Below are 27,651 nucleotides of genomic sequence, written 5' to 3'. Positions count from 1 at the left end.
CATTTACTTTCAGTACTTCTTATTTACTTTAAAAGCTACAGATTGCCAGCTAAGTTATCCATTTGGCACAGTACATAAGAGGTCCTGTGAATTGACACCCTCACCTCACTTCTAAGGTGTGCAGAACCGTAACCTTGATTGAGCCGTTACTTAACTGCTAGTCAGAATCACCCATGCCCACCCAAACCTTTCGTGGATTTTTCCTATGTTATTTGTCTGTTCTTCTGGGAGGAGAATTTTAAAAGGCACACATAAGCGTTTGAGTGCTTGGTGTGGGAATGAGGGGAGAAAGCAAACAAACCACAAATGACAAAACATGTCACTAACCTTTCTCTTGAAGTCTAAAGTATTGAGCATCACCTGCAAGGCCAACATTTCCTGTTTAATGAGGGCGCTGTTTTTGTCGCTCTGCTCTGCAGGGGATGAAAAAAAAGTCAGTATAAATGTGTTTGTGGGTGCATGTGCGTGTTTATAAGGGGAAGAGGGGGAAAACCATGACCAGACTGCAGCATGAATTTGTGAAAATCAGCAGATTATGTAATTTCATTTGCATGGACTAACTTTAGTACAAGTTTAAGATAAGGTTTTATGACTCCACTCTTTAGATGTGCATATGGAACAAGAAAACATAGAAAACATATGGATGATACCTAGAAATATACAAACTCCTTACTCATGTGCATATTCACGTGTTATATGCATCTGCTCAGATCACCGATTGATCTGTATACTAGTGAAACGTGCGTGTGGTGTCAGTAGCTAGACGAAAGCTTTTTTGACTTGATGTGAATTACACGTCTGGCTGGGGGAGTGGAGGTTAGGCATTTGAAACAGAGATAGTGTTCCTCACTGTGGGGATTTCAGCAGCCAGGAGTACTGATTACTGGGTATTTCCCCTGCTCCGTAACTTTTTTCCTTCTCTGGATCACACGTTAGTTTCAAGCTTCCCTAAGCTTGCCCCATGCTCTTTCATATGCAGCAATTCCCCTGCCCTCACCTCCCCCCACCTATTGCTCTTCTTGCATCTTTCATGCTACCTTCAAAAAAGAAATTGGTGCCAACCTTGTCTCTGCTAAGCTCTGGATTGACATTTTCCCATTACGTTAGGGTAGACATTTCAATAGAGGCAGACAGCCCCAGCAATTGCTTACACACACGTTGTAAGGCACTGTACGTCAGCTGTGCTGGTGTAGAGCATTTGTGTACACTGAAATGTTAAGCCCTGAAAGTAATTGATATAAGCTTGTGTTAATTTGCAAGTGGGGCAGGCTTCAATCATCTGCATGATCAGTAATTATGATTGGCCTGACTAACAACCGTGGCATCTTGATGTCTTCCAGTTGCCTGGCCATATCCAGCCTTAAACATAAGGATTGGCACGTTTAAGAACTTGAATATTTCAAATCCAATATCTTTGCTTGTTCAAAGGGAGATAATATGAAGATACCCGAGCAGACACAAGTGGACCTCAGTTTCTTTTCTGAAAGAGATCATGCAAGGACTGCTGCCACGTGCAGATCTCAGCCATCGTAGGCTGGCCGAACATGCATTCAGGGCGCTTACCAGCTGGCTATTGCCACTGTGGTCACAAAAGAACAGAAAGCCAAGTTAGAGGCTAAAACCTCAGTTTTGCATAACTGCTCTGAGAAATAAGAGGCTCTTCCACATCCTGTCAAGGAAGGGCCAAGTCAAAGGCCAAGAAATAAAAAATAGGTTCCTTTAAAAATGTACTATTTTTCATGCCATTATGTAGCTTATCTATAGAAAATAACTATACTTGCTTGACAAGATTCTCTTAACCCCAAAAGAGTCATTATGTTCCAAGACTATAACTTCATATAGACTAAAAATCCATTTTTATCTTTATATATATTAACTGGCTAATGCACAAAACCCCCTGAATCCTGGGGTCTAGTTGCGGAATGAGCCATTTCCTAGAGAATCTAAAAAATGTAAGAACTCTTACCTAAGCTTTGTATTGTTTTATACCTGAAGTCAAATTCCTCTTGCAAGTCTTCTAAGTATTTAACATCTTGGTCAGTCATCTTTCCCAGGGAAAAGAAAGCAAAATTATTTGTGCGTTCACAGGGACATAAAAAGGAATTTGTTTTGTAATGGATAAATACATAATGTAGTATTTTCTTTTCCTACCATCTGAAAATCTTTAAGCCATTCTGGGAACTCCGGTTTAATATCTTGTAAACTTTGAAAAGGCAACTGAATTATAAATGCACATTTGTAACTACAGGTTTGTTTTGCTTGTTCAGAAAACCAACTATTGTTCTCTCTCCCACAGTCAAACAGTAGTTGATACAGCTAAACCACTCTGTGTTTTCTAGTTCAGTGACAAAGTGGAAAGTAGGAATTATTACATTTAGCCTGAGCTAAACTGAAATTATTATGCCAATAATGTAACTTTCTTCTTGGAACTTTAAAGCAGGGCAAATGGATACTTTTGCATTGACTTCAATGGAAATGGGAATGGGGTGTGCAAAGCAAAGAAAGGTGGAGCCAGAGGCAGGAGCTGAGCTCAGAGACTTTATTTAATTACTTAAGAATTCAAGTAAAGAAATGAAAGATTTTTGCTGTTTTAGCTTTTTTGCAAGAGTTTGTTCTCCTGCATACTGCAGAAAGTCTAGAAGGTGTTTTCTAGTAACCAAACAATAATTCAAAAAAAGACACATCAAAAGAAGGAAAATAAAACTGCAGGAAATCATTTGTTTCACTTCGAAGGTCTGTTTCTGTGCTGTTTATAGGAAGACTCGATTCTGCCAGCCACTCATAAACAATCCTTTTTAGTTCCCTGGGATGTGCATGTTAAGCATTTGAAAACACAAAAACTTGTTTGCTAAATTAGGACATGCAGAATTAGCCGTTTTGGTTTACTCTTTATTTTGGAGACTAAACTTTTAAATTATATGTTTAAGGTATGAAATTACATACACAAGGAGCTGGCTGATTTCTGTGTTCAACTTAATTACCTACTAAAAACCCCCTTGTATCTAGAAATTGTTCTCATTTTCACTGGCCTTTCAGGGATAGCTGTGGTTCCCCATGCAGGCAGAAGGAGCAGCATGGTAGGCTGCTAGGTTGCAGCTTTGCCTGCTTGTGCTCTGCAACTCTCATAACTTTATACATAGGTAGAGATCTAGTATCACATTCTTCTAAAACTAGCTTTATCCTTCCAAGGATTTCATCTCTCCAACCATTCTTCACCACGTAGGGAGACACTGATGAGAGGATGATACTAGGACCTCTTTCCAGTATACCAGAACTATTGCTCTTGAACGGCATATGGGCAGATATTTCAAATACAGCTTCTAAACTGAGGCTGCTGCAAAGCTGGGAGTGGGATAGCAAAAAGGCTGCAGGTAATCTGAATCCTTATCCTGCCTTGACCTGAATGGGCAGGTATTCTCTGACTGAGCTTTCAAGGTCTCTGTGGGACACTGCTACAGGTTTGCCTCTGCCCTGCAATGGTATGGGAAACTCCTGGAGAATTGTTACCATCAGTTCCCAATGTTCTTCTACCCTCATGTCTCCAAAACATAATCATGTCACACAGCCTTCAGTTTTACAAAGATCTTGGTATGTGACTCAGAGGTCACGAAGGCCAGCTACTAAAAGAGGTGAAGTTGCAGAAATGCATTTACTGAACCCCACGTCTTTTTAGAGACAGTGGTTTATGTTCTTACTGCACTTGGTGGTCTGCCTTCAAGTTGCGTAGGGATGAGTGCGACAGCTTTAAAACAGGTAGCTTGCACACTGAACCCAGAGCAGCTGTAAAAACCTGAGGATCCAGGTATGTCCTGAGTAGTTAGTCTGGGCTGAGATTCTTAGAATAGTGGAAAATGGGTGGCAGAGCTTGTTAGCAAAAGTTTTTGTGCTACCTAGCTTAAAGATAGTTCAGGTATGTCTGTACGGAAATCACTGCTGTGTAAAAAGCAAACAGGACCAAAAAAAAACCCAACCCAAAATACCTGAGCGCTGTTCTTGATGGCTGACACTTTGTGTTCTACATTTCTTTGTCGTTCTGAAACCGTGGAGTTCTGCAGAGACTTTTCCAGTGGGCCCTGGAACACATTGAACATATAATGAATGGATGAGTAATAACAGGTGATAGCAACTGTACTGCAAGTTCTAGCATAGAGAGGGAATTCAGAATCTGGTCCTCTACCAGCTGGAGACTGATGTAAACAGACAAATATGTTTAGTTCCACAGAAAATAAAAACATGCTCCTTTAACTTTGAAATCCAAAAGGTGAAAAGGTTTGGGTATAATGCAAACAGTAAATATCCAGTAAATTATAGAGACTGAGATACAGATTATTAGATTTTTGAAAAAGACCCATGTCACAACACCCTGTAAGAGTAAGTATTATATCCATATGTGATTAAAAAGGACACATTTGACTTAAAAATTGTATCTGGATTTTAACTATGTAACAATTTCCCCAAAATAGGTTTTATATGTAATTTTATATTTTCTTTCTTCAAAGAACACAAAAACCCTGTCAACGCCTTTTCCACATATCAGATGGAATATGTTTTGCATTACATAATTGATGTGCATTAATGCATTGCATAATTTACAATATACACATCTGTTTTGCAAAGAATAATCTCTTTAAAGCCTTTCCCACAGATTAAAGTCTCAGAAGATTAGCTGTGACACAGAAGTCCACTTATAGCAATGTTTGCAGCAGTAGAGCCACTAACGAAGTACAAACATGAGTTTTAAAGGGTAATGTTTGGTAACCCCTAGAGCACACAAATCACTCTAGTGGAATGAAAGGGCAGGATTTGGTCCTAAGAGCATGTGAGCAGATTAACATGGAACAGATTAATGCAATGTAATTCATTACCTGTACAGGCATGCTAGCTGCAGCCAATATTCTTCTTTCTTCTCTTAAACAGTTTGAGATGATCACTGCTATATGCATGGGATTACCATGATATTTGCCCTGTAAGCAGAAGTCAATACAACTCTTAAAAATTCAGAATTCAGGGTGTCCCTCTGGAAATCACCATGTGCTTCAGTGTCTATGAGCTAGAGCTTGGTGTGGGTGGAAAAGACTCCCCTACCGTTCTTGAACTTTGTTGGTGCTGGTTCAGCCTTGCAGTGGAGCATCAGTTAGTGCCATTGCCATAAAATATTCTTAACAGTGTTCTACGGAGATTATAAAGATACAACTCTGAGATGTGCACCATGTGAAGATCAAATTGCTCCACTGCTAACGCAGCTGTTTTGAAAGGGCTTTCCTGTCAGCCCATTCTGGGCACGATTTTATCATGTCTTCCATTTGAAATAGGATGTCACTGTTAGCACGTAGCACTTCTGCCAACCAAAAGTTGTAAGCATATCAATACAGTAATGATGTGAGCAGAAAAGCTTCTTCAGCATAAAGCCAGAAGACAAATCTTAATGTCTCTGAACAATTTTTCTCCTTCAATAAATAATGTGCCTAAGATGAAGGAAGATGCAACTCCTGTCCCAAATCAAAGAACCAAAAAATATCTTATGTTTTTACACCAGCATAAATAAGGCACAGAACTGCTGATGTGTGAGTGAGGACTGGGTCAATTTCAGCTCATAGTGGTTTGTGCTGTATTTATCAAATTGGAATCATTGAGGACTCTCAAGCAGCTTCTTTCATGGTCACATATTTGTTCAGTGTTTCTCAACATCCTTCATGCCTTTTATGCAGTATTCACATACCATTCATTCAGATGGCCTGTATTCAATGCTCATAACGTTTTCAACCATTCACTAGAATTAATCCAGTTAATTTCTTTTCCTCCATGGTTTCCAGTTCTGGACTCGTTATATTTTCCTCTTTCTGATTAATTTTTATTCTCATCACATTTTGCTGCCACTCAGAACTTCATTTATTCTTGCTTTCTCTGAATGTGGCACAGCAAGTTTATATATACTTAAATTGATGCTGTGTTTCCCTTTGATATCTCATACCAATTGTTGTATTAGAAACAGGGTGGGAACACATCTGATAGAAATGTTAACACACTGCTTCTATATGCCAACTACTATGACAGTAAACATATATTTCTAACACTTTTTACTAGACAGACAAAACTCAATCGTTTCCTGGGTGCTTTTGCATGAAATCCAAGTAACGTGAAAGACTTTTCCAGAATATGTTTTTACTTCAATTACAAGGTAAAGAAACAGTGTATTAAAAATGTTAATTGTAATTATGGAGAATTGGTATTAAATACCGTGCTGTTGCTTATACTGTGGTTCTGCGTTGAGGCTAAGGTGAAAGACATAGGACTCTTAAAACTAAATAACTGATGTACAGAACATTCCCTTCTAGAGCAGCCGTGACTGCCATGGCATTGCTAGCAACGAAACTAAGCTTTCTAATGTTTCTAGGGTTTCTGAAGTCTTCTCAGGACAAATAAAGTACATGCCCCATAGTGCAGCCAGTGCACAGCCAAAGCAGCCCCAGTGCTGGGCATCCTTTGAGCGCTTTAAACGCAGCACAGGGTGGTGCTTAACTCCAGCAATCATCTGTATCACCCTGAGGAACAGGCGTTATGGGCTAGACTGTGATTTTAGGAGGTTGTCTGGAAAAAAAAGAAGTGGTGAGTAGCACTACCCCAGGACATGCTATGTCTCAGATGAAACACTAAGCACTGCAGATTTCCATGGCAAACAGTGCCAAAGATCTGCCATCACTCGTTTCTCCCTGCCAGCTTCTTGGGTCTAAGGGTAATAACTGTTCTCACTGCACACTTCCTTCAGCACAACTGAACTTCAGCTCCAGGAATATATCCCTGGTCCCCTTTACTGAGCATATTCCCAAGCAGTCTCTGCGTAGTGTCAGGATGGAACTTTGGGAAGGGAATACAGGACTGTGGGACATGGCTATGATCTTCCTGCAAAAGGTTGAGCGGAGTGGAGCTTCATGTGGAAGTAAGGTGAAGGTAGAGCCCAACAGCAACAGCCGGAGCAAATTAATTGCTGCAGAGAACAGTCATGCTCCAGGCAGCGCGGTGCCGGCCCAGTGCCTGACTCCTTAGCAAGCTAACTGGGATGGAAACCACTCAGGCTTTTTTGCTGAGTGGGTTTTCTGCTCCTCGGTGGACTGAAGCTGCTCAGCAAAGGATGAGTTCGTTGTTAAGGACTAGCCCACGTGAAGTCGGGAGAGGTTGGCTGGCAGAGGGGGAAGAGGCTTGCCTTGTTTCGGCTGCAGTCAGCCATACCGCTAAGCCTGTCCCATCTGTCTGCGCCTTGGTTAGAGGAGAAAGAAGTCCTGTCTTTAATAAGCCTTGGGATGAAAGCTGTGGTGACAAATCTGTGACTGGTGTAAATCCACTGATGTGTGTATTAATTCCTCAGTTAATGTCTGCTAATTTCTGCTTGTTGTTGTTATCTTTTTGCTGGTAAAACAGGGTGCCCCCTTCCACGTAGAGAGCTAGTACATGAGGCCCGTACCACATGCTGGTACCTGCAGGCTATCTGAAGCTACAAAGCTTGAGAAGTGTTTAGTCCCAGCTTACCGACGCCCAACACAATTCAGGCACTCTAAGCATCGAAGGTTGCCTTTTGCCTTTGCCCTGTGACAAAAAGGTGTCAAATAAAAATTCATTTAACTAAGTCAAGAAGAAATAAAAATCCTCTCTTGGAGCTGGAAAATGCATTTATGTAGGAGAGGCACTTCAAAAAAATTTGCTGACAGTGGGATGTTTTAAAATCCCCCAGAAAAAATGCCAGGTATCAGGGACTTTCCTAGCGTTTCTAGATACTATTCATATGCAAAATGTTAAAAAGCTCTTTCTTTTTTTCTTTGTTTCATGAAAAGAAAACCATCTGAATCAAGAGCTGAAGTGAAAATTCACTTTTCTAACTCATAAAGCTCTAGCACTAAGCTGCACCCAGAGTGATTCCTGTACTTGTGCCTGTCTGGTGCTCGTTCAGCTTGGTTCAGTTTGACACCAAGCAGGTCAATAGGGAACGGCCACCTGCCCTCCTGGAGCAGCAGCCCCTCCGACAAAAGCTGGAGGGTGGATGGGCAGCATGAGCGATCCAAGGCTGGGAACAGGCCCTGCCTGCCTTCCTGACAGCTGGGTGCTCTGAGCGCAGGACCGCTGGCACGGAGCTGAGTGTGCGCCACCTGCGCGGGCATCGCCCTGTCGGTGCTCAGCTCTGCCTCCTCCAACAGCTGCCTCTGTCCCATACGTGCCGTATTGACAGCCTCTGGTGCAGCAACCTAGCAGATGGATTGCAACTCAATGATAATACATTGATAAATAATAAATAAGTTGTGACATTAAGTATCTCAATAATTGTAGCTTATTAAATAACAATAATTACTAAGAGTCACAATAGCCGATTTGTTCGACTCCGTCAAAATAATAACACTGCATTTTTTCTCTCCATGTTTTATACTTCTCAGAAGTAATTACACTACACAGCGTGCTGCTTCAGAATGTGCCTTATTATCCATCTACTGCCAATTCTTGGTGCTCGGCATTTCCATTTTGTCTTTGGTTGAGGGCAGAATATGCTCCAAATGACTTTGGCTTCTGAATGACTAATGGGAAATTGTTTCCTATCATTGAAAGAGTAGTATAAGTTGGAAAATAAAGGAAATTAAAAAAAAAAGAAAAGAGAGACTTGACATGGGGGAATCCTAACAGCATGACATGAGAATTGGCAGCCAGGAAAGGAGGATGGGTGTGGATCCTGTAGTTATGCAAAATTGTATTATTAGGTTTAGATATTTACAGAGAAAACTTATACTTCTCTTTTGATAAATACCAACAAAGAGAAAATGAGGATTCGCTTTTCATCTGAAGTTTCAAATGGAAACATTAGTCTCATCCGCTAATATTACTGTCGTTGTTGTTCTCTTCCATTTTGCTGAGGTCTTCCATATTATGGTTTACAGCAAATCATCTGATTTGGGCTGGCTTCTTTGCATGATGCTAAATTTAAGCAAACAGAGGAAATTAAACTTTCATTCTGAACAGGTGAATATTTTCTCTGAATGCTGATGACATTTCCCCGAGAGAAAACCTTCCTACCACTGCTGAGCATGCACCCTCTCTACTCCAGAGGCACCTGTTGTGATAGTATCTTACTAGACCATTAAGAAAAACAGGCATTTCTGCAAAAATAATTTATAGATTACAGTGTGCAGAGTTTAGACCCTCCAGCCAAACTTTAAAACAGCTTCAAATATCTGTTAAGATGGATGAAACAGTGGCTGGGAAAACACAGGATTTGGTTCTGTAAGCTATAAGATCATGGAGAAACTTTAAGATATGTATTATGACACCTTAAAATACATGTGCATTTTAAAAGAACACCAAACAGCTGTCAGTTTTAGCACCTGGAATTTACTGCTTTTCCTGAGAAGAATGAACAAATCTAGACCAGAAGGTCATTCTTTCAGTTTTCTTCCCATTTTTCACTTTCCCAAAACTTAGATAATTTTCCTGTGGGCTGCTCCATCACAAAGTAGATCACTCCCAACCACAGTAGTATTGACCAACTTGCTTTTCATGTGTCAAAGGTCTCTATATACTCTGCACATCTATAAGTGAATACTATATATGCACTACTGGAGTATTCTGACTCTTTGGTGATTACATTAGAGGATTAGGTATTAGTGACTGTTAGTCTCTACTTGTAATGTACAAGGAAGGGCTGTGCAACCTTTAGAAAGTCAGTCAGGGTTTTACCTGGTGATTTCCTGGTTTTCAAGGTGACCTTGAAAAGGACTTGAGTAGGTTTTAGTGCTTTCTAATTGCGAAAAAGCACTTCAGAATTTGGTTGTGTTTTCCCTGCTTTTCTCTCTCTCTCTCTCTTTTTTTTTTCTTTAAACAATGAAAAACATCAGCTGGATTTTTTTCTTGTTCCTGCTGTAAAAGCCCTGCTCGAGCATTTTAACTGTATACAAGAACAGCTTTACTTGGAGGCATGGAACTGTTGACTAGTATGACTATTGCTGTATTTGTTGAAGTTGAATGAATATTTTAAAAAGCTGATGGAAGGGAGATGGGACATGGAAAGAAGGGAAACAGGATTACAAATTCAAGCAAAAATACATTACCTTCCCTGTTGTTCATTTGATATGCTTATTTTACTGTCTGATACCCAGCATCTGTCTAGATAAGCAGATATCTCATCTTTCATGTAATTAAGAAACAGGGAGAAAAAAACTTTTTCTATAATTTTATTTTTGAAAGAAAGAAACCTTTGGTATAGTTGTGTATCTCAAAGAAATGTGTGCGTGGGAAGGCATAACCATACACGCTTACTTCCCGTTTTCACCTTCAAATATGACAAACAACATTTTGCCTTCATTTGTTTTCTACCTTTGTTTATGCATCCAGGCAGAAAGTCTAATGAAGACAGTGCTAGAATACAAAGAAAGAGTCAGTCTTTGTGTTACTCTGATGTAAGTAAAGTGCTTGGGAGTTTTTTGAAAGCCTGTATATAAACAGGCAGTATTCTTACTCAAAAAAATCTCTTTCTACTGGAAAGATGGCTCTGTTTTATCTAGGTCTTTAAGAGGAAGTACCTGTGACACTATCTATTTAGACTGCTCTCATTAGACTTTTATTTTTAGATTTCCCCTTCCCCCTCTCAAATTACATGAGAGAACTTAAAGGCAACCTCATTGTTTTAGACAGCTCCTATGATGTGTGGGAAGCCCTAACACATAGGTCTGTAGTGTTGTACTTCTGCTTTTCTCATATCGCAAAACGTGTAACATCCAAAAGATCATAGCTTTTTTTTAGGGCATGTGCAACCAAACTGTAATAGGCAAAGCTGTGAAACCATACTGAATGAGCTGTGAAGGCAGAAATCTTTTTTTCCATCCCCCAGCTTGCCCCCAAATCCCACTGCTGAGTCGCTCACAGCAGACACTACAACCAGTCAAGGAATGATCTATCGGAACAGCAGGTTTCTAAGCAGGTAGGGTGAGATACAGCTGCAAAAAATACATGGCTGTGGATCTCATCATCAGACAGTAAAGCTGTGCAGCCAGGGGGACTAATAACGTAGCAATGCTTCTTATTTAAATGAGGTTTATTTCAGAAGAAATAAAAGTACAGTGCTCCCTATGAAAAAGGGTAAAACAGCAGAGGAGGGAGAGAACAGATATTTTTTTTAACCCCACCCCCTAATCTTCTGGCCAGGAAGATGTGCGTATTATCAACTAATCTCTCAGGCAGATGTTTGATTGCAACTGGGCCCTTAATACTCCAGAATGAACAAAGCCCAGAAGAGGTTGTTTAGTTTGTTTGCTTGTATTTTTACTTCTACTTGTAAGTTAACTCATATTCATTCTACAAAACCAAACTGAAAACATTTATAAACTTAGACTCACATTCTTTAAATAATAAATAGGAATGCAAAAATATTTTACTTCTAATAAGTTAACCTTTTTTCAGTCTTGTATTAATCATTTTTAAAAAATGTTTATTAGCCGCTGTTCAGTCACCAGCCTGCAATTGCTAACAGCAGACAGGTAGCTGCTTTAGCATACAGATTTCTGTGTGGGATTTCCCATCTGTATGACAAAATTTTTTGTAAACAGCTTTAATGGTTGAACTGGAAAGCTCACTGGGGGAAAGATGCTCATATAAAAAAATCAATCTGAATTGTATTAGCAGGACACACTGGTTCAAAATGCATTTCCTGCTATAATTTGGTGCTTTGTTGATCTGGTGGGTTACATGAGCGCTAAATACATGTAAATAACATTTTGAAATGGATCTGCTGTGGTGTATTAGAAACTTTCTCTCTTTTGTTCCATTCTCACCCTGTTGTAAGCCTTAACAGGAAACTGCAACTCAAACATCAATGGCTATGTTTCCATTCCTTGCAACTGTTTCTCACCACAGTACTTATTAGAATTGTTTGTTTAGTGCCAACTGGAATGTCCTATTTCAGGTCTAATGCTATTTTGTCCATTTTCTTTGATGTATTGAAATAATTTTAGGATCCCTTATGCATGTTACGCTGCTGGTACGGTGACTTGCGTAAACAGTCACCTGAAGTAAAAAGGCTTTATATGTTCATTTTTGTTCTATCTGAAGAAGCAGAAAGGCGTTCAATTCTCGTTACAGATGGAAACAAACTGGGCAATATAACCAAGAACATGAAACAGAACCAGGAACACACTACCATGTTACTGTTTTAAGTAGCACTGCGTAAAGTCAGATGCTGTTGGTTTGTACTACTTAGAAACAAGGGGAATTTTCTATGGAAAGAAGTGCTGTAATGTTAATATATGTTGATTAAGATGACAGAAGATACTTTCAGATGCTATTTCAGATCTTTCCATAAGAAAGTAGGACTGTGTAGGAGAAAGAAATACAACTCAAGTATTATTTCCCAGCTCCACATTGTAACTACAGTGCTTCCAAAGCTCATTTTTATATAACTGGTTGGTGTGAATCAGCAAATCTGGTGATTCTGCCTGACCTTTCCCTTTGAAAGCACAGTCCCCAGGGTGTTAATGGTGTGCACACAGATCTGCTCGCTCAGATCCTCCCCTCATCTTAGGCTCTAGCAGGGCTAGTGAGCAGGTAAAGTTCACCAATACCTGAGAATCTGCTGTGAGTATTAAATTAATATCATGAATATACATAATTTACAGCAAATTGTTTCCCAGAGCACATAGTATACTCATTAACTCAGGCTTCAATGGTAATGAGCAGAGCAGCCCTTCTTATTATTCCTGAAATCTGTTATTTCACTTTTATAAAGGAAGATTTATGTAATCAGATTTTCCCCTGAATACCGTAAACAGTGATGTGACACAGATGCATGTTGCCATTAATGAGAAGGGATTGCTTTCAGAAGTTATCTTGAAAGCAGAGTATAAATGAGAGCTTCAATTATGAGAAGGACGTTTCTAGGAATTTCTGCCTTTCCCTGACGCAGCTGTCACGCACCCATTGCAGTGCACAGCACAGCCCAGCCAGCGGCTCTTCAGCTCCCGGGAGCCCACCTGAGCCATGCACGGGCCAGGCTGCATCCCGCAGAGCTATGCCTTGGCTAGCAGGTACCTGCTGAGCCCTCCAAATTTCCAGCTCGGAGCTGGAGGGGGAAGAACATCCCCGAGATGAACATCCCTGGATTACCCGTGGATCCACAGGCAATCGCCTGCCAGCACCATGCCTAAACAGAGCGGTGGGGCACTGGGATATGGTGGCCACCTCTGATCCCCAGGCTACTCTGAGCCCTCGCTGCCTTGGCTCCCCTGGCGCACTGCAGCCTGGCTGCTCTCCCCTAACCACACATTTTGGCATGTGAGTCAGGAACACGGACAGTGTGTGTCTTACATGAGTGTCTCTATTTCACCAGTTGTCTTTGTGTACTCAACCTACTCTCGTATTGCACAGGAGCTTTGCATCAGGGACAGGCATGCTCTCATTTAAAAACATTTCCTGTGAAAACTAAGATGTCATTGTTCATGGGCTAAGATCATGTAGACTGTTGCATCTGCAATTTTGTTCCTAGAAGTGCTAGGCAGCTCATCTGAACTTAACATCTGCCCTCTACATTTTGTTGGCATGGCAACAGCACAAACCATCTCCTTGTGACTAATCTGCTTTGCTTTTCTCCATCTAGGCTTTAAGCAGCAGAAAGAACCACAGACATAGTTTTCCCCCTCTTTCTCCCACTGCCTCCAAACATTTTCTCTCCTCATCCCTTTCCAGAACTGCTGCTGCTGGTGGGGGCGCAGGAGTTCTGTAGGAAGATGGACAGGGAATTTAACCTTAGCAGGTGACTGTGCTGTACTGTGTCTCACCGAAGAGCACAACAACAAAAGGCTGCTCTGTAATAGAAATAAATTCAATTTAGTGACTAGAGAAGTAATAATAATGTAAGAAGTAAACATGAAGAATTTTAACCTAAAACACTGACTCTGATTTTAATATGTGCATTTACACCAGATCAATGTCAAGAAGCACCGTTCCAATGAAAGCAAGAAATAGAGAAGCAAATTACTACTGATGGCTAGCAATAACATCAGCAGCTAAGCTAAGTTTCTCAGCCCTGTTTTCAAGTGCTTATAACTTTGTCAAATTGCGTGGTTTTGCTGGTCAGTGTTTCCTTTTGCCTCAAACAAGATTATTTTGGGAATGTCAGCAGTCTAAGCAGAAATGCCGCATTCCATAGTTATTTCTCTAATGGTGGGAGAATAGGGATGGTCCTGTGGCCTAAAAGCGAGGGTGCCAGGCAGACCCATCTTCCCACTGAGGCTTCTACTCCTACCCTTCACAATGCTTAAGATTGCACAGAGCTTTGTATTGCAAGTTTGAGGCGGGTAAGTTCTCACTTCTCCCACTTCTTCCAGTGTTATTTTCATGGAGCAACTAAGATGTTTACATAAAGATGTTGCAGGTGAAGCTCAGGATATAAAGTTTTCTCCATTTTATAACAAAAATGAAGCCCGGGGAGATCTTTGAGATGGGGTGTGCTTGGCTGTAGTGCTGGCAACTCATAGGCATAATCCTCTCTAGATTCATTAACAGCACCAGGAATCTTGATTCTAACGAGTCCTTTGCTGTCTAGCAAACAGCTGCACAAGCCATTTGTAAAGTGTGCGTTGCTTCCTCTTCTACGGCGGCTCTTCGCTAACGATCTAGTTGTATTTCTAATTAAACACTAGTTCCTCATTTTGCCTTTTGTGAAGAACTACAGATTGCTTTTGAATGGCTTTTGTGTGTTCTCTAATTTTAATTATTTTATTATTGCTATTGTCATAGTATTTAGGGACCTATACCACAGCTCAACGTACTACTCCACATACTTAGTAATAAATGTTGGTTTCCAGCATTATCTATTTTCACAAGTATTATTTAATATTTAAACAAAATTTGGTTCAAAATAATGAACAAACATTGCACTTAGATCATGTATTGAGGTTGACCAGCTTTGTGTGTGTGTGTGCATGCTGTACATGTGCCTGTACATCTGTGTGTGTGGTATAGAGGGGAAGGAAGAGGAGTGAACTGTGAAATTTCAAAGAAGTGCTTGCGCTAGAGAGCAAAGCAAAGATAAAGGTGGGCTCATGATAACTAACCTTCAGAGAAAATCAAACCAACACTGTTTGCAGAGTCACTAGAAATGACAAGATGTTTGCAAAGGCAGCTTCCTCTCTTATTTAGGAACCCAGTCCTCCGTCCATCAAAGCTGGTGAAAAATCTCGCTAGATTTACAGCACACCTTTCCAGTCTCCCTTTCTCTAGGTGGGATGTTGGTACAACAGGGACCATGGTGCTGTACTGTGTACATCAGTCACCTTTTGCTGCTGTTGTGTCACGGAACTGTCACAAGCCAGCTCAAGCTGCAAGAGTTAGGTATCTGCAAATGCATCCAGCTGTGGGTGAGGAGCCAAATGCTCAGTTCCAAGCTTCTCATGTATTCAGCAATAAAATATAATCAGTGAGGCATTAAAAAAAATTAGCCCCATAATTACATAATTTGCATAGTCAAATTATAGGACGTTACAGCTGATACTGTCCATACTATGTGTCATGTACAGTTCATAGTCCATTAATAATACTTGACAGTTAATAACAAGGATAGGATGTCAGCTGATTACCACTACTATAGTGGTTTTTTTCCTGATGTACTTTCCTAACCAATAAAGAAATAATTTTAACAGCTGAAACTCAGGCGACTGCCTGTGCAGCTCTATACAACATGCAGCCCATGCTTTGGCTGAAAATGCATTTATCATCAATGTTCTAAAAATTAGAAGTTGTAACATAATATTTTGCACAAAAATCAAAAACACTGTTGTGTCAGATTTTTTTAAGACATACTTTAAGTTATTTGCCTTATCCATAATAACAATAGTAACAACACTGTTTTAAGAGTCTGGTCCTACTTCAGCCTATAGAAATTATTTTGGCAATTAGAATAGACGGTGGCTGATAGCGCTAAAGGTCATAAGAAATCAGGAAAAGCTCTAATAGTGAAAGTGCAGTTCAGCATCTGGTGGTTCTCATGTCTGTTTTGAAACTGAATGAGTAGGTTTTTATCTGAATACAGGTTATACTGACTTGATGTAACGGAGAAAGGCCAACATTATCAGTGTGGAGAGAGCTGTTGTATTTATAATTTTTTTTGTTGAGCTGGAAACATTTTACTGCAAAGCTCAAGACTCAGATCCTTTTTAACAAGCAGTGTCATTCCAGCATCACACCTGTTCTCTCAAGAAGTTCATTATGCTTTAGACTGCAAACCTACAGACCTTTGCACCCCAAGGGAGCAGAGAGACCATGCTGCTTGAGAAAGCTTGCCAAGTCAGGGCCTTACAGTGCTACAGGGTGATGGGGAAAATAAGTTGGTGCACCTCACAACTTGTGCAGCATTTCTTTTCTGAGCCAGGAATCAAGCGAAATGATGGGTTAGACTGCTCCACATAGACCTTTACTGTTGTTTTATCTAGAGAAGTAAAAGATCAGCTCTGATGCTGGCGCTGCTGCAATTAGTATATGGTGACTCTAACCTAGCTATACAGTTGGGGGGGGGGGGGGGCTTGGCTGAAAATTTTGGCTTGTTCTGGAATTGTGGCTCAGATCCTTGCCACCTGAGAAACCACTTGATCAGAAATCACTTAAAATTCCCTTTCTCTTTTTTTTTTTTTAATTAGCCTCCTTTGCTTCATGCTCTTTGGAAATATATAATAGAATTTCCAAACTTAAGTCCAAACAGGACTTTAATGAAATGAGTTTTGTTCTGGCCATTTTCATGCTGGCTATTACGTAAACTTAGGTGCGTGTGCCCAAGGCTTGATTACATATGCCAAATTTCACAGAGCATTCAGAGTTGCCTCTTCAAGTTTTGGTAAAAATATTAGAATAAAACAAATGGTGTGAAGAGACAAAGGACCAGTGAGAGATTTTAATTTTGTACAGCCTGTAGGTAAATATATAGAAGTCCTTCTGCATGTGCACATTGTGATGGTATAACCATACATGCACAATCTTTTAAGCCAGGAATACACCAGTGCAACTGCTTATTTCAGTGCCCTGAAATGCTCTTTCCATGTGTATGCTGCTGTGGCAGATTACTTTTAATAAGGCGATACAGCTCTGTCTCAGCTCTGCTGTGGTAAAGTGTGCCAAGACCATGACAGAAATAACAGGATTAACCTTTCTCTAGTTAACTCCAAAAGCAGTTAAGTAAATCTGGTGTGTCTGAGCAGTACTGAAATTATGGATAGTGCTGCTATACAAACCAGAAAAGAAACAAAAAACAACTTTAATTTTTAAGTTACATGAGACTGCTTGCATAACACTGGAAGAAATCGTGGTAGTGATGGAAATATTGTCACATTTTTAAGAGGCCACCATTAGGGATAAACAATAGAAAGACATACAGCCATAAAGAGAACAAAATATTTGGCATGGTCATGCTAAGATTTTCCAGACCAGTGTGTGTATGCATATATGTATGTATATATCTCAAATAGAGAAAATGTTTTGCAAGCCATATAATTGTCATTTAAGTACTTATGGAAAACACCATCAAAGAAGAGAAAACCCAAACTTTCATTAAATTCAGATGTGTATCTGTTTTATGCAGCAGACAGAGAGATGTCAGGAAGTAGGTGACTAATGAAGTGGGACTCTGAGAATCCTCGCATTAGATAAACAATTATTAGAGAAACATTCAGCTAATCAAAATAAGTATCATTTTGCAGAAGCCTAACGGAAAAACCTTTAAACCATTCATAACAAATAATCCCACCTGCGCATAAAATAGCACACATGCTAATGATTTACAGGGTTTTCTTTTTCAGGGTTCTTTAAGCCCCAAATATGCATTTTTATTCCATAGTTAAATATCTGCATGTGTCTGAAAGGTGATAATTACATTTGTACAAAACAGGAACATCCATAAGCACTACATAGTCTTATTTTTCAAGAACTCAGTGGAACACAGGTACACACAGAGCTAAGAAGTCACAGCACCTGTATCTCAGCAGCATGCATTAAAATGTGAATTATTGTTCCACAAAGTAACAGATACTGGAATTATTATTTTGAATTATCTTGTTGAAGGCTTGGTCTTCCCATAGCTGCTTAGAGTCCATAGCAATCAGGACTGCTCTGAGCTGTGCACAGGAACAAACCATGTTCAACAGAGGTTGGACACTACCTTTAGAAACCAGTAAGAGTGTGCAATTTGTCATCTGAAGTAACGACTCACCTGCAGCAGCTTCCTGATTCTTTTCAGGTTGTGTATCAAGAGAAGGTTCTTCTCCTGGGAAACCCGGTCCAGCTGTTCATCCACTTGTATTAGCAAATTCTGTAAAAGGATCGTTGCCATTGCTTCATTGTTGGATGCAGCCTCCCTAAAGAATCCACAAATGAGAACCACACGTTTAAAATGTTGTGTCAATCTATCTGTACAGAAAATTACAATCTGTTCAGAAATCTAGCAGAAAAAAAGCCTTTAAATATATAGCGACTTGCATATAGTTAGAGGTTTGTGAATGATTGGTTTTATGATCCTTTTATTTATATTCAAGTAGATATGCAGCTATAAAGACAGGGTGAGGATGTTAGTGTGCAGCTATGGAGTCAGCCAGAGGGGAGACAACCGGTGTTTTCTAGTCTCTGGTCCGGTCAATATTTAAGCATTTTTAGCCCACTTCTCAAAGGAAATGGGGCTTACACATACAGTCCTTCTTGCTCTGTCAGTCACACAGATATAACTTCTGATTTTGTTGCCCAGTTTCAGACAAAGTTGACACTGGGCTTGAAGTCTAAAAGATAGTATGTTCTTACAAATTTCACAGAAAACTGGCAGGTTGGTAGAGGAGAGTAATCCAAATTAGCGCCTCCACTGAGGAAAATGGCAGTAATAACTTTGCTCCAGGAGGCAACAGCCAGATGGCCAGTCAGCAGATATATTTCTTCACACCAGGCACCAGATGAGCCTTCACTCAGCCAAACTATTTGGGGATACAGGAAGACTCTGACTACTGGTGAAGGGTATGCAGGACACAAAGACACACAAAACCAGGCTTTACTGGTTCTTCTGTTTATGGAACAGCTTGGCACATGAAGGGCAATAACATTAGCAAGCTAAATAGAGGAAGATAGACTTTGGACTATATGTCATCCTTGTCCTTGGGATATTCTCTCTCCTTGCCCTGCAAGTGGCAGATGCCTATTTGAGAGATGCCTGCTAAATATGGCAAAAAGGAGACTTTAAAGTTTCCCATGTTCCTACAGCCCCACAAACACTGAGCTATAAACTGTAAGGAAAGATCACATTCCTCGGCAGATATTTGTTTAATTGCAATAGTCCTTCAATAGTCTTGTGGATTTAGCTTGAAAATTGAGATGTCTCTTTCTGCTACAGTGAATATAAACTTTTTCTTGCATTTAGTTTGGAGTTTTCTTAAGATAAAACTCGTGCATAAATTCACCTCATAGAGAACAGTTCCTGCAAATAGCTTGCTTGTTCCCCAAAATTATATATCCAGCTTTAAGTGCAGTTTTGGACAAGTGAATAATTTTATGCTGCAAGAGGTAAATGTATAACATTTCCATTGAAAAATAACTTACGTTACTTTTTTCTATGAAAAAACTGTAATACCATTAATTTGCTAAACCATTATTATTGGATTTTCTTTAGGAGTAAGTTCAAATGAAACCTCATCTCCAGACACTCCTTAAATTTAAACTCCAACAGTTCAACGTGCTAAATCCATAACTAGTGGGATACTATACTTGAAGTGCAGATGCCTGCGCAGTTGACAAAGAAGCACCCTAAAATCTGCCAGATAATGAAAGAATTGTTCATGACTGAAATCATAAGAGAGGGAATAAATTTAATCCTACCAATCTTGGCTTTCTATCCATTGTGCTAGTAGGTGCCGGATTTCCATGGGGAAGTTATCATCATAGAACTGGTCTACCTGCTCCAGAAACTTGATTTCCAATTGCTGAACTTGACTCCATTGGGACATACTGCAAAAGAAAAGATGAAACGTGTTTGCCATTGAAAGGTCATGAATGAATGATCCAATGAGTATAAATCACTTATTTTCATTGTAGTTCTCATTACATACTTTAATGTTCCTGTTTATTCTGTCTTTCACAGCAGATGGTACTTGATTAAAGTTAGTTGTCAAAGGGAAGGGTGCGAACAGTGAGCAAGACTGTTAAAAGAAATTCTAGCTCTCACACTTGATTGGGCACCTCCGCCAGTTTCCTTCCGTAATGCAAATGTTTTGGGGTACTGTATGACACTTAGAAAGCAAGGAGAGTTACACAGCATCACTCATTAAGAAAGGCATCTTAGGGCTGTACTCTTCAAATCCAAGTAAAACTATTCTTATGGTAGTAGAAAGCAATCAATTTGTTCTCTTAGCGAATTTATATCACTCAAATTTTTTCCTAAAGCCATTAACGGCTGCATGTTACTGTGCTGTTCCTAGAGCCCCACATTCTCTGTTTTGAGAACAAACGTTTTACAGCCTGAATTGTTGATCTAGTACTTCTTTTCCATTTTCAATTGCCATAGAATTCTGAGAGTTGAAGAAAAAAAAAATTGGGAAGTGTAAAGTTAGATGAAACCTGTAAGACAAGCAAGAGTAGCATCACCCAATGACAGGCTCTGAAATTCTTACTGAAAAAAACCTATCCCGAGTAAGTTTTGGCTGTTTACTGAGATTCTGGAGTTAGAAGCTTGGTTGTTCCAGATTTTAGGTGGGCTGAATTAGTATCTGCTCCACTCTGTGGGCTAAAAGGATTGTTTTGGGTGTGCAGGCTCTCCATATAGACACCTCAGCCCAAGTGACTGACTCCCTACTTAGGAGAACATTACCTTCTGGAGGCCTGCACTCTAGGGTTGTGCTGCCTCGTCATTAATCCCACTGGTGAACCCACCATTTTCATGGTGATTTTTTCAATGCAGGAAAGACTACAGCTAAAACATTGCCTCAGGGCATGCTACGCCAGGCTGTAATTCTAGATGTGGCACAGGGATAAAAAGTCAACAGTAGGGTGGAAAACAGGCCATCGTGGATGAGCAGAGAAGAGGGATGCCCTAGGGTCTGTGCCCTGGGATCCTGGTCCTCAAGTGGGCTCTGCCCACACCCTGATCCCATACCAGAGGCTGTCTTCCCATTTGTTAGAATGTTTGTTTGTGTTAAGTCTACAGAAAATCCAGTCATGGGCTAAAGATTGTACTGCAGTGGGTCAACATATTATATCTGCTTGAATATTTTTGACAGAATTTTTTCCCGAAAAAAAAAGAATTTCATCAAAATTGATGTTTTTATAGAAAGCTGACATTTTTATAAACAGCTTTCCTATTTCCAGTTCTGAATTACAGTTTCAGGATGTCAACAGTTTAAAGTAGAGAACTTTAAACTTTTTAATCTTTTAATGCTGTGGTCTTTCATTTTGTGGTTCCTTAAGTCAGAGGAAAAAACATAAAAAGACAAAGTATCCCAAGGTGTAGTGGAGTCATGAGTACTTACTCATGCAAAAGTGAGATTGGCAGGTTTTAGTTTCTCCTTAACCAAGGCTGGATGGGATGATTCTGTGTGTGGTATGAAGGGCACTGTATGTAACGTCAGTGGAAATGTGCCCAGTGATATTTCCCTCCTCTTTATTACTTCCGTTCAGAGAGGAAAAAATATTGCCTGAACATTTACTTTGTTTCTTGAAATTGCTGAGGAGGAGTAACGCACAGGAGCGTTTCGCTATCTCTGTTGCTATACTGATAGTCACAAACAATCACAGACCTTATTTCCTGAGATGCATACAAGGAACCAGATCATGAGGTGTTAGTAACTCATGCTCAGAAAAAGAAGAAATTAAGATTTTTAAGCCTGTTCAATTTCAGCAGGACTTTTTATTGCAATTCCTGGTGAATCCTGGTGATTAGGACATTCTAAAAAGATTAGTAAGAAAACTTAATATTATTACCTAAAGAAAAAAAAAAAGAAAAGCAAAGCAAGATTTTGTCCAGGCTGCAACCCCCTTAGGCCTTCTATGTAACATGGGGGGATGCTCACAGGCATGAACGCTTGCAGGGCACATGGGTATGGCTTGTAAACGGGATTTTTGTAGCGCTCGGTACAATACATGCCCACATGTGTTTTCCTTTTGCACAAAAGCAGCCACACGAGTAGCTAAGATAGCTGTGGTTTGCTGTGGCTCGTCCCTGAAAGCAACTAGCCCAGGGGTGTGTGACAGCGGGTATGGAGTGTTGGGAGGCCGAGTGCTTGCCCAAAGGCTGCCGGTGTTGTCCGGGAGCCTCTAACGCGACCACATGTAGAACCACAGGCTGGCTGCTGGGAAGGGACCTCCCAAGACCATCCAGTCCCAACCCCTGCCCTGGGCAGGGCCACCTGCCACCAGAGCAGGCTGCTCCCAGCCCCGTTCCACTTGACCCCCCCAGGGCCGGGGCTGCTCGGGGCAGCCTGCCCCAGCGCCTCACGCCCTCACGGGGAAGATCTCCTTCCTCATCTCTGATCTAGGTCTCCCCTCTTCCAGCTTGAAGGTGAATCTCTACCGGCGCCACCGGAGCGCCGCCCGGCCCGCCGGCAGGGTCCCGCTCCGCCTCCCCCAGCGCCTGCCCCGGCAGGCCGGCCCGCTGCCCCCGCCCCGCGGCCCGGCCCCGCCGCACCCCACCTGCCTGAGCCGCGGGTGCGGGCCCTGCCTGCTGCCGGCGGCGTCCCGGGCGGCCGTGCCTCCCTCCGCCCGCCGCCGCGCCGCGCTTTATGCCGCGCCCGCCCCGCCGCTGCGGCTTTCCTGTGCGTCAGCCCCGGGCCGGCCTCCGCGCCGGGGAACGGCCTTGAGAGCGGCGGGGCCGGCGGTCACCCACCGCCGTGCCTGAGCGCCGCAGCTGCGCGGGTGGGCACCTCCGGGGATGGTGACCCCGCCACCCCCCTGGGCAGCCTGTCCCAGGGCTTCACCGCCCTTCGGTGGAGAATGTTCCCTCACACCCAACCTAAACCTCCCCTGGCGCTGCTTGAGGCCGTTTCCCCTTGTCCTGCCGCTCGTTCCCGGGGAGAAGGGACCGACTCCCACCTCGCTCCGGACACGCTCCAGCCCCTCCGCGTCCCGCCTGACGTGAGGGGCCCGAAGCTGCCCCGGGGCCCGAGGGGCGGCCGCACCGGTGCCCAGCGCAGGGCACGGTCCCTGCCCCGGCCCTGCCGGCCACCAGCCAGGGCGCTGCCGGCCGCCTCGGCCACCCGGGCAGGCCGGGGGCTGGTGCCCAGCCGGCCCCAGCCGCCCCCCCGGGCCCTTTCCCCCCGGCCCTGCCCAGCCGCTGTGCCCCGGCCTGCGGCGCTGCCTGGGGCTGGGGTGACCCGCGGGCAGGGCCCGGCGCTGAGCCCTGGGGACCCTCACACGGTGGCCTCGGGCCCTGGGCCCGGCCTGCCCCCTGCCCCTGCACAGCCCCCTGCCCCGGGCAGCCGCGCGCTCCCCCGCACGGTGCCACCCCAGGCTGGCTGCGGGTGAGCGGTGCTGGGTGCTTCAGAACCCCCGGGCAGCCACCAGCCCTCCCCGGTGCCTCAGTACCATTGGGCTTCAGGTGCTGTGGAATGTGCGATGTGGGTACCAGCAAAACAGAAGCAATCATCTCAGAAAAGCTCTGAGGAGAAAAGAAGTTATTTATCTTCAGGAGACTTTAAAAACATTAAAATCTTTCCAGCTCGTAGTGCGGGGCCTGCCATGGCGGGAGCCACCATGCCCCTGGGGAGCCAGGCTCCTCGGCACAGACCCAGCAGCTTCCCAAGGCACATGCCGGCCACCAAGCTCCTGCTATAACAACCAGCAGTTGTTACACACACACACACACATATATATATATATGTTAGTCCTTCCAGAAGTTTGGTGGTAGAACATGCAAATGACATGTGCTGTGGCTCCCAACAGCATCCCTCATTTCAGGTAGTGCCTGGGATGCAGGAGCTTCTCTCCAAAATAAAAGATTTGACCCCTGTCCTAATTAAGGAGTTAACAATCCAATGTCATATCTGTAAATAATATTCTTATAGTGAGAGTTACAGCAACAGATGTGCTTCGAGTATTTCTTCCCTAAAGAAGTATATTCTTGGGAAAAGGATTTCTACAATAGGTGCAATGCTGCTAAAACCAAAGCGAGTGGAAAATGCTAAATTATGACCGTTTCAAATCCAGCTTACTTTAGCACAGAACTTGGGTGGTAGGGCTGAGGCTCTGATGTGACGCAAAGCAGCTGCAGTCTGCCCTAAAGAGGGTCCTTTTGACCGGCTATTGTTTTATTTATCATATTTTGTCCTGCCAGGAACCTCAGTCATGACTGAAGGTTTTCTGCACCAGGCTGTGCAAACCTGGAGTAAGAGACATGCTCACAAAAGCTGCCAGGAGCCGACCAAGTGGTATTACACTCTGTCATAGGAGACACGTGAAACCTTGTTCAAGTGAAAAAGCCAGGTGCTGGAGTTGTAGTTGAGAGGAAAGTGCTTGTCACTATTGATGTGTAATGTTTTCCAGATAGAGCAGAAGGAGAATTGAAAGTGATGTGAGAAACTTTGCAATGTAGACAACTCCTAGAAGATAGCATGCAGGTGTCAGCAGCTGACTCATGTCTGCATATTGGCTGGGTAGGCACCGTATTCACTGTACGTGTGGTTGAAATGAGATTTGGCATTATCTTTAGTAGCATTTAGCAATTTTTAAGGTGAATTTGTATACAGAGGTTCTGGATAGTAACAGAAGTCTGCAAAATTCCGATTTATAGAATTGTGTGGTTCAGTGCATATTTCTCTATTTCTATTATTCTTTTACATTGTATCATTGAGTATTTGTTCGTTATCTTTTTCAAATGAGATAAGGATAGGCTGTACTAGAGGATTTTCTTCAGCCTCTTACTTTTTTGTTAAAAGACCAGAGTGCAAAATCATGTTAGCTTTACAACCCAGATGTTGTAAAAAGCTGGGCGTATAAGGCTGGAGGAACGCTTCTGTTGCTGTTCATGACCAGATGCACATCTAGTCCCAAACTGTGTTTTGACTTCTGTAAGTGCCTGTTGTTGGTTCCAGTTTAACTCAGCTGCCACTCGCTCAAAAAAGCTGACACTAGAGCAGAATTACAGTATTTTCACAGCCTTTTGCTGGGAACTGGGGACCAGGCTGAATGTCAGACTTGCTCTTTGTCCAAAGAGGTCAGACCCCAAATGCAGCTGGAGTTTGGCAAGTCTCTGCTTAGACCTGCCATCTGTCCTTTAGATTTCAGCAAGCACAGGAAGCTATACAGCTGCACTTTACTTATGTTTCTGTTTTTGCTGATGGATATCCTGGAATTTCATTCAGAATACATATCTCACGTGCATTTTATAATTTTTCCATAGGACTGCATACTGTCATTTATGTATATGTGATAAATAATCTCAGGTAGGGATCCACTGGAGTTTTATCAAATTTTCTTCTCTAGCATTTGGAAAATGTTCATAATTTTCTAAGGCAGCTGATTTTCACATTGTTTACTGCATACCCGTAAGCTTGTGTAGGTACAGCATCGGGACACTCAATTAGTAGTTTGAGGACCACCCAGGCAATAACATTGATTAGTAATTTGATTTTGTGCTGTCAGTAGGGGGAACTATTGCACTGTACTTTTTTCCTTAGCCTTTAAATAAACATTGGTAACTATTTTTCTTTTTAGATTAAATACTCATTCTCTGAGCATCCTTATGTAACTGCTATACATAACGATAAGATGACAGGTAGTTCATATGATCCTCAATAAGACAGTAAGAGGTTTCCGATCCCCTTGTGGCTTGCTGTTTCTCTGCTTAACCTAGAAAAGAAGCTATATGGTGGAGTGGTTGTTGTTCAGATGATGCTATGCTTCCTATTATCTGATGCAAATATCTATTCACGCTTGCTTCAAGAGGCCATGAGAAAAAAGTTCGGTAAGGTGTCATTCTCAAAACCCAGGGGAATCTGAGGTCATTCCTCATCTGAGACTGAGAGACCAGTTTCTGGGCAGATGTTCCTATTCCCCTCTTCCCTCCTTTCTCCCCCCACTGCTGGCAGGTACGGCAATGCAGGCAGGTCGATTGGTAGGATGGGGAGCAGCTGTGGAACCAGCTGTTAGGGTGCAGGATGCTGGGTATATCAGCTATGGCTGTGGAGGCAGGAGAACAAGGGTGTGATCCTCACGGCAAGGGGTGCTGGAAAATGAGTGGAATTGCTTGTGACATTACAGTGAGTCATGGGGAAGCCTGGGGCCTTACAGAAGCTCGTTGGAGACTGGAAGGCAAGTGCACTTTATTTAGGTGTAGGGAATAAAGAGGCTTGTGTTCCTATGGTGTTAGAGTTTGGATGGTTGAGGATGAAAAGGCCTGAGGTGTGCAGGGGAAGATCATAGAATCATTCAGGTTGGAAAAGACCTTTAAGATCATCAGGTCCAACCATTAACTCAGCACTGCCCAGCCCACCACTGAACCATGTCCCTAAGCACCACATCTACGTGTTTTTTAAACAAGATAAGGCAGCCTGAATGGGGGAGCAGTGTGAGGACCACAGGTGGGAGAGAGGAGGGTGTGGAGCAGCAGAGCACACTGTCAGGGCGATGAGGGGTGAGAGGTTCCCTTCTGAGGCTGTGGTATGGCTCAGCTCTATGCTCTTGGAAGAAGGGTCAGTGGGGCATGTGAGCTCACCATGAAGGATGTGATGATGCTTGGAGATGTGCGGGAAACTGCTGTGGAGCAGGACTGAGATGAGAAGAAAGAGATGGTCTAGGTCAGTTCAAGGAAGCTCTGGAGAAGAGCTGCATTTGTGGGATCCTGGAGGAGATGGCCAAGGCATGCAGTGGTTACTGCTGAGCTAACACACGGGGAGGGTGTGAGGGAGGCAGTGGCATGGGCTGAAAGGAGAAGCTCAGGGGCAAGGAGTTGTGGCTCACACTCAGTGGAGGAGTTCAGTGAGGCACACTGGCAAGGCAGGACAGGTTGAAACGATGCTTGGGAAGTGGGGAACGAGGCAGTAAAGAGCATAGGTCAGCCCATGGAGGAGAAGGCGTTTCTTCAGCTGCATGGAGTCACAGTAGTATGGTGAGGGTGCAGGTTGCAGCCCTGGAGAGTACAGACAGGCACAAGGCCAGAGATGGCTCGAGCCACTGTTGAGTTTGGCCGGTCAAGGTCAGTCTTCACTGTGTAATGGTTCATTGTACTGCACCAGTGTTTCGGCCCTGGTCAAAGCAGGAGAATAAGAAGCAGGGGTCTAAACTGTGTGCTCTATTTAAAGGGAAGAAAGAGTCTCAAGTGATGGAGAAGGAATTCAGGACACAGTAATCTTCTCATCAAGAGTTCACAAAGTTGTTTCTAGGAAAACTGAGCCAGTTTATTACTTTGATCTGTCTGACCAACCTGTAATCAAGATTATCATCTGTTTGGCCTCTAGTCATTATGCTTCTTGACTAACCTTTAATTAAGGTATGTGTCATCTATCTTTATGTAAAAGAGACATTTAGCTTATACATGCTATACATGCATTATGTCTTGTACCTGAGCTGCTCACAGCTTTTCTTGTTACATTCAGAACATGGACTTCTGGTCTCGGTGAGACTAGTAAACACTCTAATCATGAGAAATTGTCTTGCTGACAGTGTAGTTCCTCCTAGTCAGCA

At 42.5% G+C, this 27,651-nt stretch overlaps 1 protein-coding gene across 5 annotated transcripts in view; it reads right to left on the bottom strand.

Annotated features, from left to right (window-relative positions):
- Positions 1-22,822, bottom strand: part of STAT4 (signal transducer and activator of transcription 4) — a 44,147-nt gene extending 21,325 nt beyond the window's left edge. For 3 of the 5 annotated variants that reach the window (XM_056349208.1, XM_056349212.1, XM_056349209.1), the window contains exons 1-7: positions 22,666-22,813; positions 19,861-19,989; positions 18,218-18,362; positions 4,866-4,964; positions 3,981-4,073; positions 1,967-2,045; positions 328-413 (exon numbers count right to left, since the gene is read on the bottom strand). In XM_056349208.1, coding sequence (XP_056205183.1) covers positions 328-413; positions 1,967-2,045; positions 3,981-4,073; positions 4,866-4,964; positions 18,218-18,362; positions 19,861-19,988 — 630 coding nt within the window. In that variant the 5' untranslated portion in view covers position 19,989; positions 22,666-22,813. Of the gene's footprint in view, positions 1-327; positions 414-1,966; positions 2,046-3,980; positions 4,074-4,865; positions 4,965-18,217; positions 18,363-19,860; positions 19,990-20,090; positions 20,124-22,665 lie in introns of those variants that run through there. The other 2 variants (XM_056349210.1, XM_056349211.1) reach the window with 2 other exon arrangements.
- Between the last annotated feature and the right edge of the window lie 4,829 nt (positions 22,823-27,651).

The sequence above is a fragment of the Falco biarmicus genome, chromosome 8 (genome assembly GCF_023638135.1).
Source record: "Falco biarmicus isolate bFalBia1 chromosome 8, bFalBia1.pri, whole genome shotgun sequence".
NCBI lineage: Eukaryota > Metazoa > Chordata > Aves > Falconiformes > Falconidae > Falco > Falco biarmicus.
Note: the sequence above shows the minus strand (reverse complement) of the source record. Positions and strands in the feature narration are given on the sequence as shown.